This window comes from Chiloscyllium plagiosum, unplaced genomic scaffold (genome assembly GCF_037043375.1).
Source record: "Chiloscyllium plagiosum isolate Xiang-an unplaced genomic scaffold, Cpla_swu_hap1 HiC_scaffold_1, whole genome shotgun sequence".
NCBI classification, from domain to species: Eukaryota; Metazoa; Chordata; class Chondrichthyes; order Orectolobiformes; family Hemiscylliidae; genus Chiloscyllium; species Chiloscyllium plagiosum.
The window spans coordinates 31,035,474-31,049,253 of record NW_028270139.1 but is presented as its reverse complement, the minus strand read 5'-3'; the positions used below and the strand labels follow the sequence as shown (position 1 = coordinate 31,049,253).

Here is a 13,780-nt window from a genome sequence, read left to right as displayed (position 1 = left end):
CTAGTCACTGGCCCATCTGATCAAGATCCCATTGTAATCTGAAGTAACCTTCTTCCCTGTTCACTACACCTCCAATTTTGGTGTCATCTGCAAATTTGCTAGCCATGCCTGTTATGCTCAACTCCAAATCATTTATATAAATGACGAAAAGTCGTGGACCCAGCACCAATCCTTGGTCACAGGCATTCCAGTGGTCACAGGCCTCCAGTCTGAAAAACAACCCTCCACCACGACCCTCTGTCTTCTACCTTCAAACCAGTTCTGTATCCAAATGGCTAGTTCTCCCTGTATTCAATGAGATCTAATCTTGTTAACCAGTCTCCCATGGGGAACCTTGTTGTACGCCTTACTGAAGTTCATATAGATCACATCCACCATTCTGCCCTCATCAATCCTCTTTGTTACTTCTTCAAGAAACCCAATCGAGTTTGTAAGACATGAATTCCCACACACAAAGCCATGTTGACTATCCCTAATCAGTCCTTGCCTTTCCAAATACATGTACATCCTTTTTTCTCAAGATTCCCTCCAACAACTTGCCCACCACCAAAATCAGGTACCCTGGCTTGTCCTTACCACTCTTCTTAAACAGTGGCACTACATTAGCCAACCTCCAGTCTTCCAACACCTCACCTGTGACTATCGATGATGCAAATATCTCAAAAAGGGGCCCAGCAATCATTTCCCTAGCTTCCTACAGAGTTCTAGGGTACACTTGATCAGGTCCTGAGGATTTATCCACTTTTATGTGTTTCAAGACATCCAGCACGTCCTCCTTTGTAATATGAACATTTTTCAAGATGTCACCATCTATTTCTCTATATTCTACATTTTCCATGTCCTTTTCCACAGTAAACACTGATGCAAAACATTCATTTTTTCTCCCCCATCTCCTGCAGCTCCACACAAAGGCTGCCTTGTTGATCCTTGAGGGGCCCTATTCTCTCCCAAGTTATTCTTTTGTCCTTAATGAATTTGTAAAAATCCTTTGGATTCTCCTTAACTCTATTTGCAAAAGCTATCTTATGTCCCCTTTTGCCCTCCTGATTTCCCTCTTTAGTATACTCCAGCTGCCTTTATACTCTTCAAAGGATTCACTCGATCTATCCTGTCTATACTTCCTTCTTTTTCTTAACTGAACCCTCAATTTCTTTAGTCATCCAGCATTCCCTATACCTACCAGCCTTTCCTTTCACCCTGACAGGAATATATTGTCTCTGGACTCTCATTATCTCATTTCTGAAGGCTTCCAATTTTTCAGCCATCCCTTTACCGGTGAACATCTGTCCCCATACAGCTTTTAAAAGTTTTTGACTAATACCGTCAAAATTAGCCTTTCTCCAATTTAGATCTGGTCTATACTTTTCCATCACTATTTTAAAACTAATAGAATTATGGTTGCTGGCTCCACAGTGCTCCCATTGACTTTAAACCTAAATGCATAAACAAAAAGCAGGTCACTAACGCCAGTGCTTCACCGGAGGCTCACTGATGATGTTACCTAGTATGGTGATTAAATGTCTGAAAGCGAACCTTTCAGTTCACCATCAAACTTACATCCAGATACCAGGCTCTGATTTGATAGCTACAGTGGATAAGGAGTCCGTTTTGTGTATTTATATCAATGTGCTCTTAAGACTTGTTTTTATTCTAGCGTGCAGAGCAGTGTAGTCCAGTAGTCTGGTGCAGTGGTGGTCTATTCTTCCAGACTGTTCTAACTCCATCCATATTGTGCTATTGATGTTCAGTGATATGCTCCTCCATAACAACATTAGCAAGGTAACTCCAAGGTCCTGAAGTCTTTACACAACAGGTCCTAAAATCAGTCATGACATAAATAACCAACTAAGCTGCTTTGGTGAGTGTTGATTCAGGGACAATTAATAGGCAATGTATATTTTTTCTCTTTAATAGGATACAGATTTCAAGAATAAATTATAACAAATTGCTCTTATCTAATCAATGCATTTTATTCAAAGTAGATGAGGGGAGACTTCAATCAAATGATAACATATCTTTGGCAGAATTAATCGAATGCAAATGGAAACAAGCATTTGAATTTTGAAGCACATTAGTCTCTCTAATTAATGTTCCAGCTGCACAAGAAATTGTGAGCCAATATTATTTATAGAAATTTTTCTTCTGCACAAATGTATTTAGATTCTCCTATATGAAACTATACAAAACGCTAGCCGCTCTTGGAACTTTGTGTACAGTTCTGGTTGCCATATTTCTGGAAGGATGTGGAAGCCTTGGAAAAGGTGCAGAGGAGATTTACCAGGATGTTACCTTGTCTGGAGGAAAGATCTTATGAGGAAAGGCTGAGAGACTTGGGTCTGTTCTCATTGGAAAGAAGAAGGCTAAGAGGGAAGTTGATCGAGACATACAAGATGATCAGAGGTTTAGATAGGGTGGACAGTGAAAGCCTTTTATCTAGGATGATGATGTCAGCTTGTACGAGGGGACATAACTACAAATTGAGGGATGATAGATTTAAGACAGATGTCAGAGGCAGGTTCTTTACTTAGAGAGTGGTAAGGGCGTGGAATGCCTGCCTGCCAATGTAGTTAACTCAGCCACATTAGGGAGATTTAAACATATGGATGATGATGGGATAGTGTAGGGGGATGAGCTGAGAATAGTTCACAGGTCGGCGCAACCTGTTCTGCACTGTATTGTTCTATGTTCTGTGTTCTAAAACACATTCTGTGCACTAATTATCAGTAGCCAGAAAATCACATGAATTCAGAAATATATCACAAGAACTATAGACTGGTGAGCCTGATGTCAGCGGTGAGTACGTTGATGGCGAGATTCTGAGGGACAGGATTTACATGCATTTGGAAAGGCAAAGACTGATTAGGAACAGTCTGTGTGTGTGTGCGTGGGAAATCATGTCTCACAAATTTGATTAGACTTTTTTGAAGAATTGACAAAGAGGATTGGTGAAGGCGGAGTGGTAGACTTCAAAAAAGCATTCAACAAGTTTTGCATGGTATACTGCTTACCAAGGTTTGATCACATGGAATCCAGTGGGATCTAGCCAATTGGATAGAAAATTGGTTTTCAGATAGGGTATGGAAGGTGCAAATGCAGGGTTGCTTTTCACACTGGCGGCCTCAAGGATCAGTGCTGGATCCACTACTTTTCGTCATTGATATAAATGATTTGGATGTGAATACAGGAGGGATGGTTAATAGCGGACAATGAAGAAGATTATCTCAGAGTACAATAGGACCTTGATCAGAAGGACCAATGGGCTAAGGAGTGGCAGATAGTGTTTAATTTAGATAAATGTGAGGTGTTGTCTTTTGGCAGACCAGGGTAGGACTTATACAGTTAATGGTAAGGCCTTGGGGAGAGTTGCTGAACAAAGAGACCTAGGGATGCAGGTGCATAGCTCCTTGAAAGTGGAGTCTCAGGGAGACAGGGTGGTGAAGAAGGCATTTCATTGGTCAGTGCATTGACTATAGGAGTTGTAATGTCATGTCACAGCTGTACAGGACATTGCTGACACCACTTTTAGAATATTGTGTTCAATTCCAGTCTCCCTGCTATAGGAAATAAGATAGAGTCATAGAGTCATACAGATATACAGCATGGAAACAGACCTTTCAGTCCAACTCATCCATGTCAACTAGGTATCCCAAATAAATCTTGTTCCATTTGCCAGCACTTGGCCCATATCCCTCTGATATTCATAAATGAATCCAGATGCCTTTTAAATGTTATAATTGCACCAGACTACACCACTTCCTCTGGCAGCTCATTCCATACATGCACCATGCTCTGTGTGAAAAAGTTGCCCTTTAGGTCCCTTTTATATCTTTCCCTCTCACCTTAAAAGTATGCCCTCTCGTTCAGGAGTCCCCCATCCCTAGGAAAAGACCTTGCCTATTTACCCTATCCTTGATCCTCACGATTTTACAAACCTCTGTAAAGTCACCCCTCAGCCTCCATTGCTTCAGGGAAAATAGCCCTAGCCTATTCAACCTCTTCCTGTAGCTTAAACCCACCAACACTGGCAACATCCTCGTAATGTTTTTCTGAACCCTTCCAAGTTTTACAAGTATAGATGTCCTTCCTATAGCAGGGAGACCAGAATTGCACGCAGTCTTCCAAAAGTGGCAACATCCTGGTGAGTCTCCTCTGTACCCTTTCCAATATGTCCACATCCTTCCTATAATGCAGCGACCAAAAGTATACGCAGTACTCCAAATGCAGCTGCACCAGAGTCTCGTACAGCTGCAGCATGACCTCATGGCTTTGAAACTCAATCCCTCTATCAATAAACACTAACACACTGTGCGCCTTCCTATCAACCTAGTAGTAACGTTCAGGGATCTATGCATATGGACACCGAGATCTCTCTGCTCATCCACACTATCAAGAATCTTACCATTAGCCCAGTACTCTGCATTCCTGTTACTCCTTCCAAAGTGAATCACCTCACACTTTTCCACATTAAACACTTTTTGCCAGCTCTCAGCCCAGCTCTGCAGTTTATCTATGTCTTTCTGTATATTCTTCAGCATTATCCACAACGCCACTGACCTTAGTGTCATCCGCAAATTTACTAACCCATCCTTCTACAGCTTCATCCAGGTCATTTATAAAAATGACAAACAGCATTGGCCCCAAAAGAGATCCTTGCAATACACCACTAGTAACTGAAGATAGGGGAGACACTAAAGAAACATGCAAGATCAAGCTTAGGGCAATGTTATGAACATAGTTGATGTTAATATAGGATAAGTCAGATCCCACAGTAAAACATGGAACCTAACTTTATCTATTTTTAACTATGGTGATCAGTTACAGAACACATCATAAGATTATACTGTATACATAAAATATAAACTGTTTATCAAGCATGAAAAAAAAACACTATTGCTCTAGCTAAAAAGGTTGGAAAGATATCAGCACAAAAACCAGGAAAAGGATTCAACCTCATGCTATTCCTTTTATCCTAACAATACCCTCATAAACATCTCAGCCCAGCAAAGATTCACTGTCTCCACACAATGGCAAAACTGTAACTGCTATCCTTCTGGCAAGTTCCTGTGTATTTACTGGGTGCTTTGCTCCTTGAGACACCCTGAGACAATTAAAACAAAACCTCAAGCTAAATTCACTATTACTTTAACTTCAGAGGAAATGTATGTGATTCCTAATCTCAATTTTTAGGAGTATTGCAGGATTTCGTGCCACACATCTTACCTCTCCTGCTTCCACTCTCTGACCTACACATACACTGTTTGCCTTCTGGATTTTTCAGTTATTCTGTATGTCTGGATCCCTACTGGTAGGCAAAAGCACAATATTTCTCTAATGTATTAAACCATCTGCATCCAAACCCTAAATCTTCACTACACATTTTGCAAATCCACATCAAAAGTACAATTATGCAACTCTACCTCCAAACTCACAATCAACTCCAAAAATGAGCTATAAGCAATATTTTCCCTTCTTAACACAAGAAAATGTAACTTCAAGGTTTATATCTTTCCTAACAGCTATCTACAAGAAAAAATACCGAGGTATTATTAAGAGACCTTTTCATTTTCTACTATAATCCCTCACTATATCCGTTCTACTTACACAGATTTTATTTAGCAGTAAAAATGTATTTTACATAAAATACATCAAGACTTTGCATGAAAGTCCTATCCTACATAAGTCAATTTTGATCATGAAATATGAGTTTCTGGAATATTTGCTCTTTATTAAACAGTTGTTTTGGTATTGTTTCTTCCTGTCCCATGAATGATTGTACAGCTGTAACATTAAATCCAAATGAAACAGTCTCAGGTTTTTGATATGGAACTTTGCATTAACGGTTAGAAGATTATGCACCATATAAATAAGTCTCCGCAGTACTGTTTAACATGTAGACTTCAAAATGTTGTGATACCAATACCAAACTCAAAGTCTTTTTTCCACAGTTGAAAATTTCTACAGGAAATAATTCAAAATTTGAGGAAAGTGATGGACTAATCTTTGATCCTGAATATGCTGTGATATATCTGCATCAACATCAATGTCACTGACATCAATAGCAAATTTAAATGCTTTAATATAATTCAGTACCATTAAAACTGATATGATAATTTGTATAGTTTTCAAGTTGTCAAAGGCACTCTGACCCTCCTCTATTCTTTAGAATTCCATGCCGATCTTTAACAGTACAGTCAGGGGAGCCAATGCAGTGCTGAAATTCAGACTAAACTTCCAATAGAATCTATTCAAGTCTATGAACTACAAAATCTTTCGTTCATTTTGTCTTAAATACTGGCAAATCTAAGATAACCATATATTTGCTTCTCTGGATGCTACTTAGCCTTGTCCCACATTGTAGTCCAAATATGTGACTTTTACTTTGGCAATTTGAGAACCAAGCTTAGTACCAAAGTAGCTGTTTGTTGCAGAATGATTATTTTGTTGAAATGTTGTGAATGGTCTTCCCAGTTTTGGTTGAACACAACAAATCATCAATAGAGACAATGCAGTGGTTCAAGTAGAAATGTCACCATGTTTTTTTCAACCACAATCATGAACAAACAATAAGTACTCAAAATCCTCAGACCAAGTTGTAAAAGTTGAGATGTATCTGTAATCTGTTAAAAGTACAGAAACAAAGGATACATAGTGAGTAAGTAATCCACAATGGGGTGGGGACAATTTAAGAATTGGGTGATCTGCCTATTTCTCCTCTACATAAATAATGAGAATATGAGAAGTCTGAATCATTCTTTTTGTTTCAAATGTAGAAATATATTGTTACATGACTCTAACTATGAATCAATGTCTTCAGGCACAGCAGTTAAATTCACAGATAGCATAATGCTGCAAACAATTCTCAATGAGCTCAACATGGTTTGCATTTAGTTAATCAATTACAAAAATGACATTTTGTATTGTAGTATGTTACACTTTATCTACCAGTTCAAGAAAATATTAGTTAATACATATAAAAATTTAAAAATAGGAGACGTGTCTATATTTTTGATGAGATGAGGTGGAACTTGTGAAACACAACTTGAAACAGACCGAGCAGTGTTATGTCAACTTGCTGCTCACAATGTTATCAGACTGTGAGGCAATAATAGAAATAGAATTCCAGCTGTATTGTCAAAACAGCTGATTTCAAATTCCCTAAAGTTATGTTGAAGCTGGACAGTGCACTGTCAGATCATACCCGAATAATGTAACATATACAGTTCTAGTCACCACAACATTAAAGGTCATCAGAGCTTAAAGGTACTGAAAAGTACAGAAACAAGACTCAGCCAATCTGCTCATTTTATCACATCACAACTGAATCATAACTCATATAGTGTCAGAAAATGACAATCACCTCATCTTCGTGATTCTTTATCGGCATCGACAGAATACTCTGTGTCTTGTACCCTGTGATCTGGTCAACTTCTGCATTGAATCTGGGATCCTGTGAGGGTTAGAGAACAGATCTGTAAGAGTTTAGTACATCATTTGTACAGAGAGATGCAAATATATTAAGTGAATGGCCTATACAAACTGATTTTTGATTTTGGATGATTCCCATCTGTTATGTATTTTAGCCTACTATTTGAAATTGCAGCAACAATGTCTGTCTTCTTCCTAAAAGGATATGTAACTTTGCAGATAGTTTTTCATCACTTCTAGCATGTCACAATTATATCTTAAGAAGGCATTCTGCTCAAAAATAACCACCTACTGAGCAGCAATGTAGACCATATGGTCAAACGAAAATAATACTGGAAATTGATAATGTGATGGTTTATACTGGCACTCTCCTGTACTTGATATTTTGAGAGGTTTTTTTTTCACAATCTGGTGCTGATACAGCCTATTTGTAACAGGAAATGAAGAATTTAGAATTAACAGCAAGATTAAAACAACAATACATTGATTATGTTATAAAATATAATTAACCTCACTCTGAAGTCTTTGTTAGTTCTGTGTTAAAAGAGAAGCTGTCTTCAAATAATATTGACATTCAATTGATTAAAAATAAGCATAATTTGAAAAAAAACTTGCAAATATAACATGTTTTGTTTTACATATTTTCCCCCAGTTGAGAGTACGTGATGCATGGTGGCACAGTGGTTAGCACTGCTGCCTCACAGCGCCAGAGACTTGGGTTCAATTCCCACCTCAGGCAACTGTGTGGAGTTTGCACATTCTCCCCGTGTCTGTGTGGGTTTCCGCTGGGTGCTCCGGTTTCCTCCCACAGTCCAAAAATGTGCAGGTCAGGTGAATTGGCCATGCTTAATTGCCCATAGTGTTAGGTGGAGGGGTATATGTAGGGGAATGGGTCTGGGTGGGTTGCGGGTCGGTATGGGCTTGTTGAGCTGAAGGGCATGTTTCCACACTGTAAGTAAGTAATCTAAAAAATTATCAGCGGAAGATTTACTACTAAATAGGTATAATTCTGAAATAAATGCATCTTTCACTAATCAGTGTTTTCACTGATTCCTGTACTGATTATTCAATATTCAGGAACAGTTCCACTGTATATTATTTGAATTAGTTGTAGTCATTAGTTTTGATGTCTCTCTCTGCAGCTGTCACATTGTATTCTGCACTCTGCTACCCTGATGCATTTTATACTGTGTGATCTGTCAATATAGCATGCAAAACAACACTTTACGCTGTATCTCAATACATGTGACAAAAATAAATCAGGCAAACAAACAATTAATCAACCAATCATCATGGTGATCTTCCATTAATGTTTAAACAACGACTTAAGTAATAAAGAAATCATGTATTTTTCTAAAATGAAACAACTATATAAAAAGCAGAGCAGTAAAGATTGAAAGCTATTATTTGACTTTTTAAGCACTCTCCTCCTGTCCAATCTAAATGGATATCAAACACTCAAGTTAAGGCATTACATTAAAGAATTTAGATGTTAGGAATTTAAATAAAATTTTGCAAAAGTTTCTATGATTTACAAGAAATTAGCAGGACATGCAAACTACAAAGATAAACTAACCATTACAATGTAATAGGCAGTATTTATGAACAAAATCACCATCATGAATTTAGATTAGATTAGACTAGATTCCCTACAGTGTGGAAACAGGCCCTTGAGCCCAACCAGTCCACACCAACCCTCCAGGGAGGAAACCAGAGCACCCAGAGGAAGCCCATCCAGACACAGGGAGAATGTACAAACTCCACACAGGCAGTCACCCGAGGCTGGAATTGAACCTGGGACCTGGTACGGTGAGGCAGCAGTGCTAACCACTGAGCCACTGTGCCACCCACACCCAGGACCTTGGCGTTATTATCACGCCATTATGTGAAAGACTATATATAGAGTCTTTACATAATTAACTGTCCCAAGGCAGTTCACAGAAGCATTATAAAAGAAAATATTGCACTGAGCCACATGAAAGATATTAGGGCAGATAAGCAAAACTTTGAAGGAGTGTCTTAAAGAGGGCAATAGAGGCAGAAACATTTAGGGGAGAATTGCAAAGCTTAGATCCCAAGTAGTTGAAGGCATGATTGACAATAGTGGAAGCGACTAGCACTGAGGATATTCAAAATGTCAGAATTAGAAGCACACAGATACTCTAGAGGGTTGTCAGGCTGGAAGAGATTGTAGAGATAAGAAAGAACTTCATAATAAGGATAGGAATTTTAAAATTGGGGTGTTATTTGGCCAGGAGTCAGGGTAAGTCAGCAAGCACAGGGTTTGTGAACAGCATTTGAAATGAGGACAGAGACAAGCAGGGTTCTGGATGACTTCAAGTTTAGAGAGGGTCAAATGTGGAATCTGGGTTGGAGAGTCTTGGAATAGTCAACTTCAAAGATAACAGAAGCATGTCAGGTTTTAGTAGCAGATGTACCGACACAGGGGGATATTATGAAGATGGAAGTATGTGGTCCTAGTGCTATATGTTGAAAGCTTATTTCTGTGTCAAATATAGCACAATGCTTAGAAAGAATCTGGTTCTGCCTCATACAGTTGCCAGGGAGAGGGATAGAATGAGTGAAATTTGTGGCTTCTGACTTCCCAAATACTTAACTATTGAATTTAGGGACCATTTACTGAATAATTTGACACTGCTGGGACATTGTCCTGAGAACATTGTAGACACACAACCTCCTTGTAGGCTGGTTTTCAACATTTCAGAAAGCAAAAATCAAAGTTAAATTTGATTTTCTTATAAATAATTCCCAGAGGTGGCAAAATCAACGATTGAAAAAGGGTTACATCAAAATGTTGACTTCACCTCCTGATGATGCCTGGCTTGCTGTGTTCTTTCAGCCTCCTGCCTGTTGACTTTGAATAGGAGAAAGTGAGGACTGCAGATGCTGGAGTACCAGAGTTGAAAAATGTGGTGCTGGAAAAACACAGCAGGCCAGGCAGCATCCGAGGAGCAGGAGAATCGACGTTTCGGGCATAAGCCCTTCTTCAGATTCCTGAAGAAGGGCTTATGCCCGAAAAGTCGATTCTCCTGCTCCTCGGACGCTGCCTGGCCTGCTGTGTTTTTCCAGCACCACATTTTTCAACAATTGTTGACTTTGAATTCCAGCATCTGCAGTTTTTTTTTGTCTTTAACTTATATTAGTTCTCAAAACACTGAAATCCATGGAAAGACTCTGATCTTTTTTCTTCTTTAAGATTTGATATGCAAAGCGCCTTTCTTTGGACAATAGAATCAATGCGAAAAACACAACTGCAATTGCATTGTCTGAAGCCACTGCACTGAGCTTTTCTGAAGTTCCTGTAAAGTGATTAAGTCTACATCTGTGCAGTCAAAGGAACCTGAGTTGTTCGTACCTCATATGCATCTTTAATGTTCAGAGGCTCTCCTGTAGCTGCTACATATCCAACAATTCCTTTGTTCCATTCTAATCGGATGCAATTGTTTGAAGTTTCTTCAGGTGTGGAACCTTCTGCAACATCGAAGAGCTGACTCACAAGAAACTTTTCATTTGAGCTGTCCTCGTGCACGAGGAAGAGTGAATACCTGTCAGCAGCAATGACTTCATTGATGTGGAGAAAGATTTTGTGACAGAGCACTGTAACATCCAAATGGCTGGAAATATCCTTGACAAGCTCTAAAAGTCGGGAACACTGGTCGTTGACAGGTACGGCTTCACAGGCAGGCTTGGGAAACTTGACTGGCATCTGTTCTTTTCTATCTGGGTCAAAGACAAATGTTAAACCCCCGACAGAATCTTTAACAAGCATGGGTCTCAGGGGTCTGTCAAATTCTGAAGCAGATATTTTCCTTGTAGGTGTTCCAGGCGTGGCACTCTCAGACTGGGCCATTTGATGCATAGGGCTGAGGTCTCTCACAGTTTCATTTGTAGTGGGAATAGTGTGCACTCTGTCTGCAAACCATGCATTGACCATCTCCCTGTGAAACACCACATAGAAAACAGAAATGCTGCTTATTCATGGTATCACTTATTTCTCAAGGTTTGCTATAAGAAACTTTACATTGAAAATGACTAGTAGCTGACATTGACTGCAAATTTATTAAGAAAACAGTCTGCATGGCTCAAAACACGGATCCTCAGTCAAGTGTCTCTAAAAGATATATTTAAATGGTAAAAATGCTAGCTCCGCATATATGCTCTAAGGAGAATATGCTAATCAGCCTATAACGGCTCGGGTCCCTACAGGCATGACAAATAAAGGATCTGGCAGGTTGGAATCTAGCTACAGGGTCTATTGTTAAACACTTTTACAGTAATTTGACTATGTGATTTCTGTAACCTGTGGCTCCTTTTTCCTCTATGCTGGACAGGCTCAATTAATTTCCTATAATCCAACAGCAATTTATTAAAGAATGTATCCAAGAAAGAGGTAGCAATGAATAAATGTTTAATTGAGAGAGCAAGTCAACAGGAAAGTGCGTGACTTTAGGTGGTCAGGGTAATATTGACTTTGAGCAATAATATGAAGTGTGCAATATTGAACCAGAGTCGTTATTCATCTCTCCAGATTTCGATTTCCATTAGAAAGCAAAAGGTGACATACAGCTGATTTAATATTGCCAAAAGTGCCCAAACTCTCATTTATCCCCAGTGAGAAACGATGAGTGAGAGAGAGTGATTGAGGGTGAGGAAGTGGTGGACTTCTGTGTTCATGTGGCTGGAGGGAGGAGAAGTCATAGAGTCATAGAGATGTACAATACAGAAACAGACCCTTCTGACCAACTCGTCCATGCCAACCAGATATTCCAACCTAATCTAGTCCTATTTGCCAGCACTTGGCCCATAACCCTACAAACCTTTCCTTATTCATATACCCATCCAGATGGCTTTTAAATGTTGCAATTGTACCAGCCTCTACCATTTTCTCTGGCAAATCACTCCATACACACACCAACCTCTGCGTGAAAAAGTTGACCTTTAGGTCTCTTTTATAACTTTCCCCTCTCACCCTAAACCTATGCCCTCTGGTTCTGGACTCCCCCACATCAGGGAAAAGACTTTGTCCATTTATCCTATCCGTGCCCCTTATAATTTTGTAAACCTCTATAAACGTCATCCCTCAGCCTCCGACACTCCAGGGAAAACAACCCCAGCCTATTCAGCCTCTCCCTACAGCTCAAATTCTCCAACCCTGGCAACATCCTTGTAAATCTTTTCTGAACCCTTTCAAGTTTCACAACATCTTTCCGATAGGAAGGAAACAAGAATTGCACGCAATATTCCAAAAGTGGCCTAACCAACATCTTGTACAGCAACAACATGACCTCCCAACTCCTGTACTCAATACTCTGGCCAATAAAGGAAAGCATACCAAACACCTTCTTCATTATTCTATCTACCTGCGACTCCATTTTCAAGGAGCTGTGAACCTGCACTCCAAGGTCTCTTTGTTCAGCAACACTCCCTCGGACCTTACCATTAAGTGTATAAGTCCTGCTATGATTTGCTTTCCCAAAATGCAGCACCTCGCATTTATCTGAATTAAACTCCATCTGCCACTTCTCAGCACATTGGCCCATCCGAGAAAGATCCCATTGTAATCGGAGGTAACCTTCTTCGCTGTCCACTACACCTCCAATTTTGGTATTATCTGCAATTTACTAACTATGCCTCTTATGCTCACATCCAAATCATTTATATAAAATGATGAAAAGTAGTGGATCCAGCACTGATCCTTCTGGCACTCCACTAGTCACAGACTTCAGTCTGAAAAATGACCCGCCACCATGACCCTCTGTCTTCTACCTTCGAACCAGTTCTGTATCCAAATGGCTAGTTCTCCCTGTATTCCATGAGATCTATCCTTGCTAAGCAGTCTCCCATGGGGAACCTTGTCAAACGCCTGACTGAAGTCCATCTCGATCACATCCACCACTCTGTCCTCATCAATGCCTTTGTTATTTTTAAATTCGATTAAGTTCATGAGACATGATTTCCCATGCACAAAGCCATGTTGACTATTCCTAATGAGTCCGTGCTTGTCCAAATACGTGTAAATCGTGTCCCCCAGGATTCCCTCCACAACTTGCCCACCACCGAATTCAGGTTCACCAGTCTATGGTTCCCTGGCATGTCCTTACCACCCTTCTTAAACAGTGGTACCACGTTAGCCAACGTCCAGTCTTCCGGCACCTCACCTGTGACTATTGATGATAAAAATATCTCAGCCTAGCAATCACTTCCCTAGCTTCCCACAGAGTTCTAGGGTGTACCCGATTAGGTCCTTGGGATTTATCCACCTTTATGCGATTCAAGACATCCAGTACTTCCTCCTCTGTAATAGGGACATTTTTCAAGATGTCACCATCTATTT

At 39.7% G+C, this 13,780-nt stretch overlaps 1 protein-coding gene across 5 annotated transcripts in view; it reads right to left on the bottom strand.

Annotated features, from left to right (window-relative positions):
* pde5ab (phosphodiesterase 5A, cGMP-specific, b) overlaps positions 1-13,780 on the bottom strand; it is a 302,084-nt gene that overhangs the window by 72,990 nt on the left and 215,314 nt on the right. For all 5 annotated transcript variants that reach the window (XM_087985784.1, XM_087985782.1, XM_087985783.1 and 2 more), the window contains 2 exons: positions 10,802-11,384; positions 7,358-7,447 (listed from right to left, as the gene is read on the bottom strand). In XM_087985784.1, coding sequence (XP_087841910.1) covers positions 7,358-7,447; positions 10,802-11,380 — 669 coding nt within the window. In that variant the 5' untranslated portion in view covers positions 11,381-11,384. The remainder of the gene's footprint in view (positions 1-7,357; positions 7,448-10,801; positions 11,385-13,780) is intronic.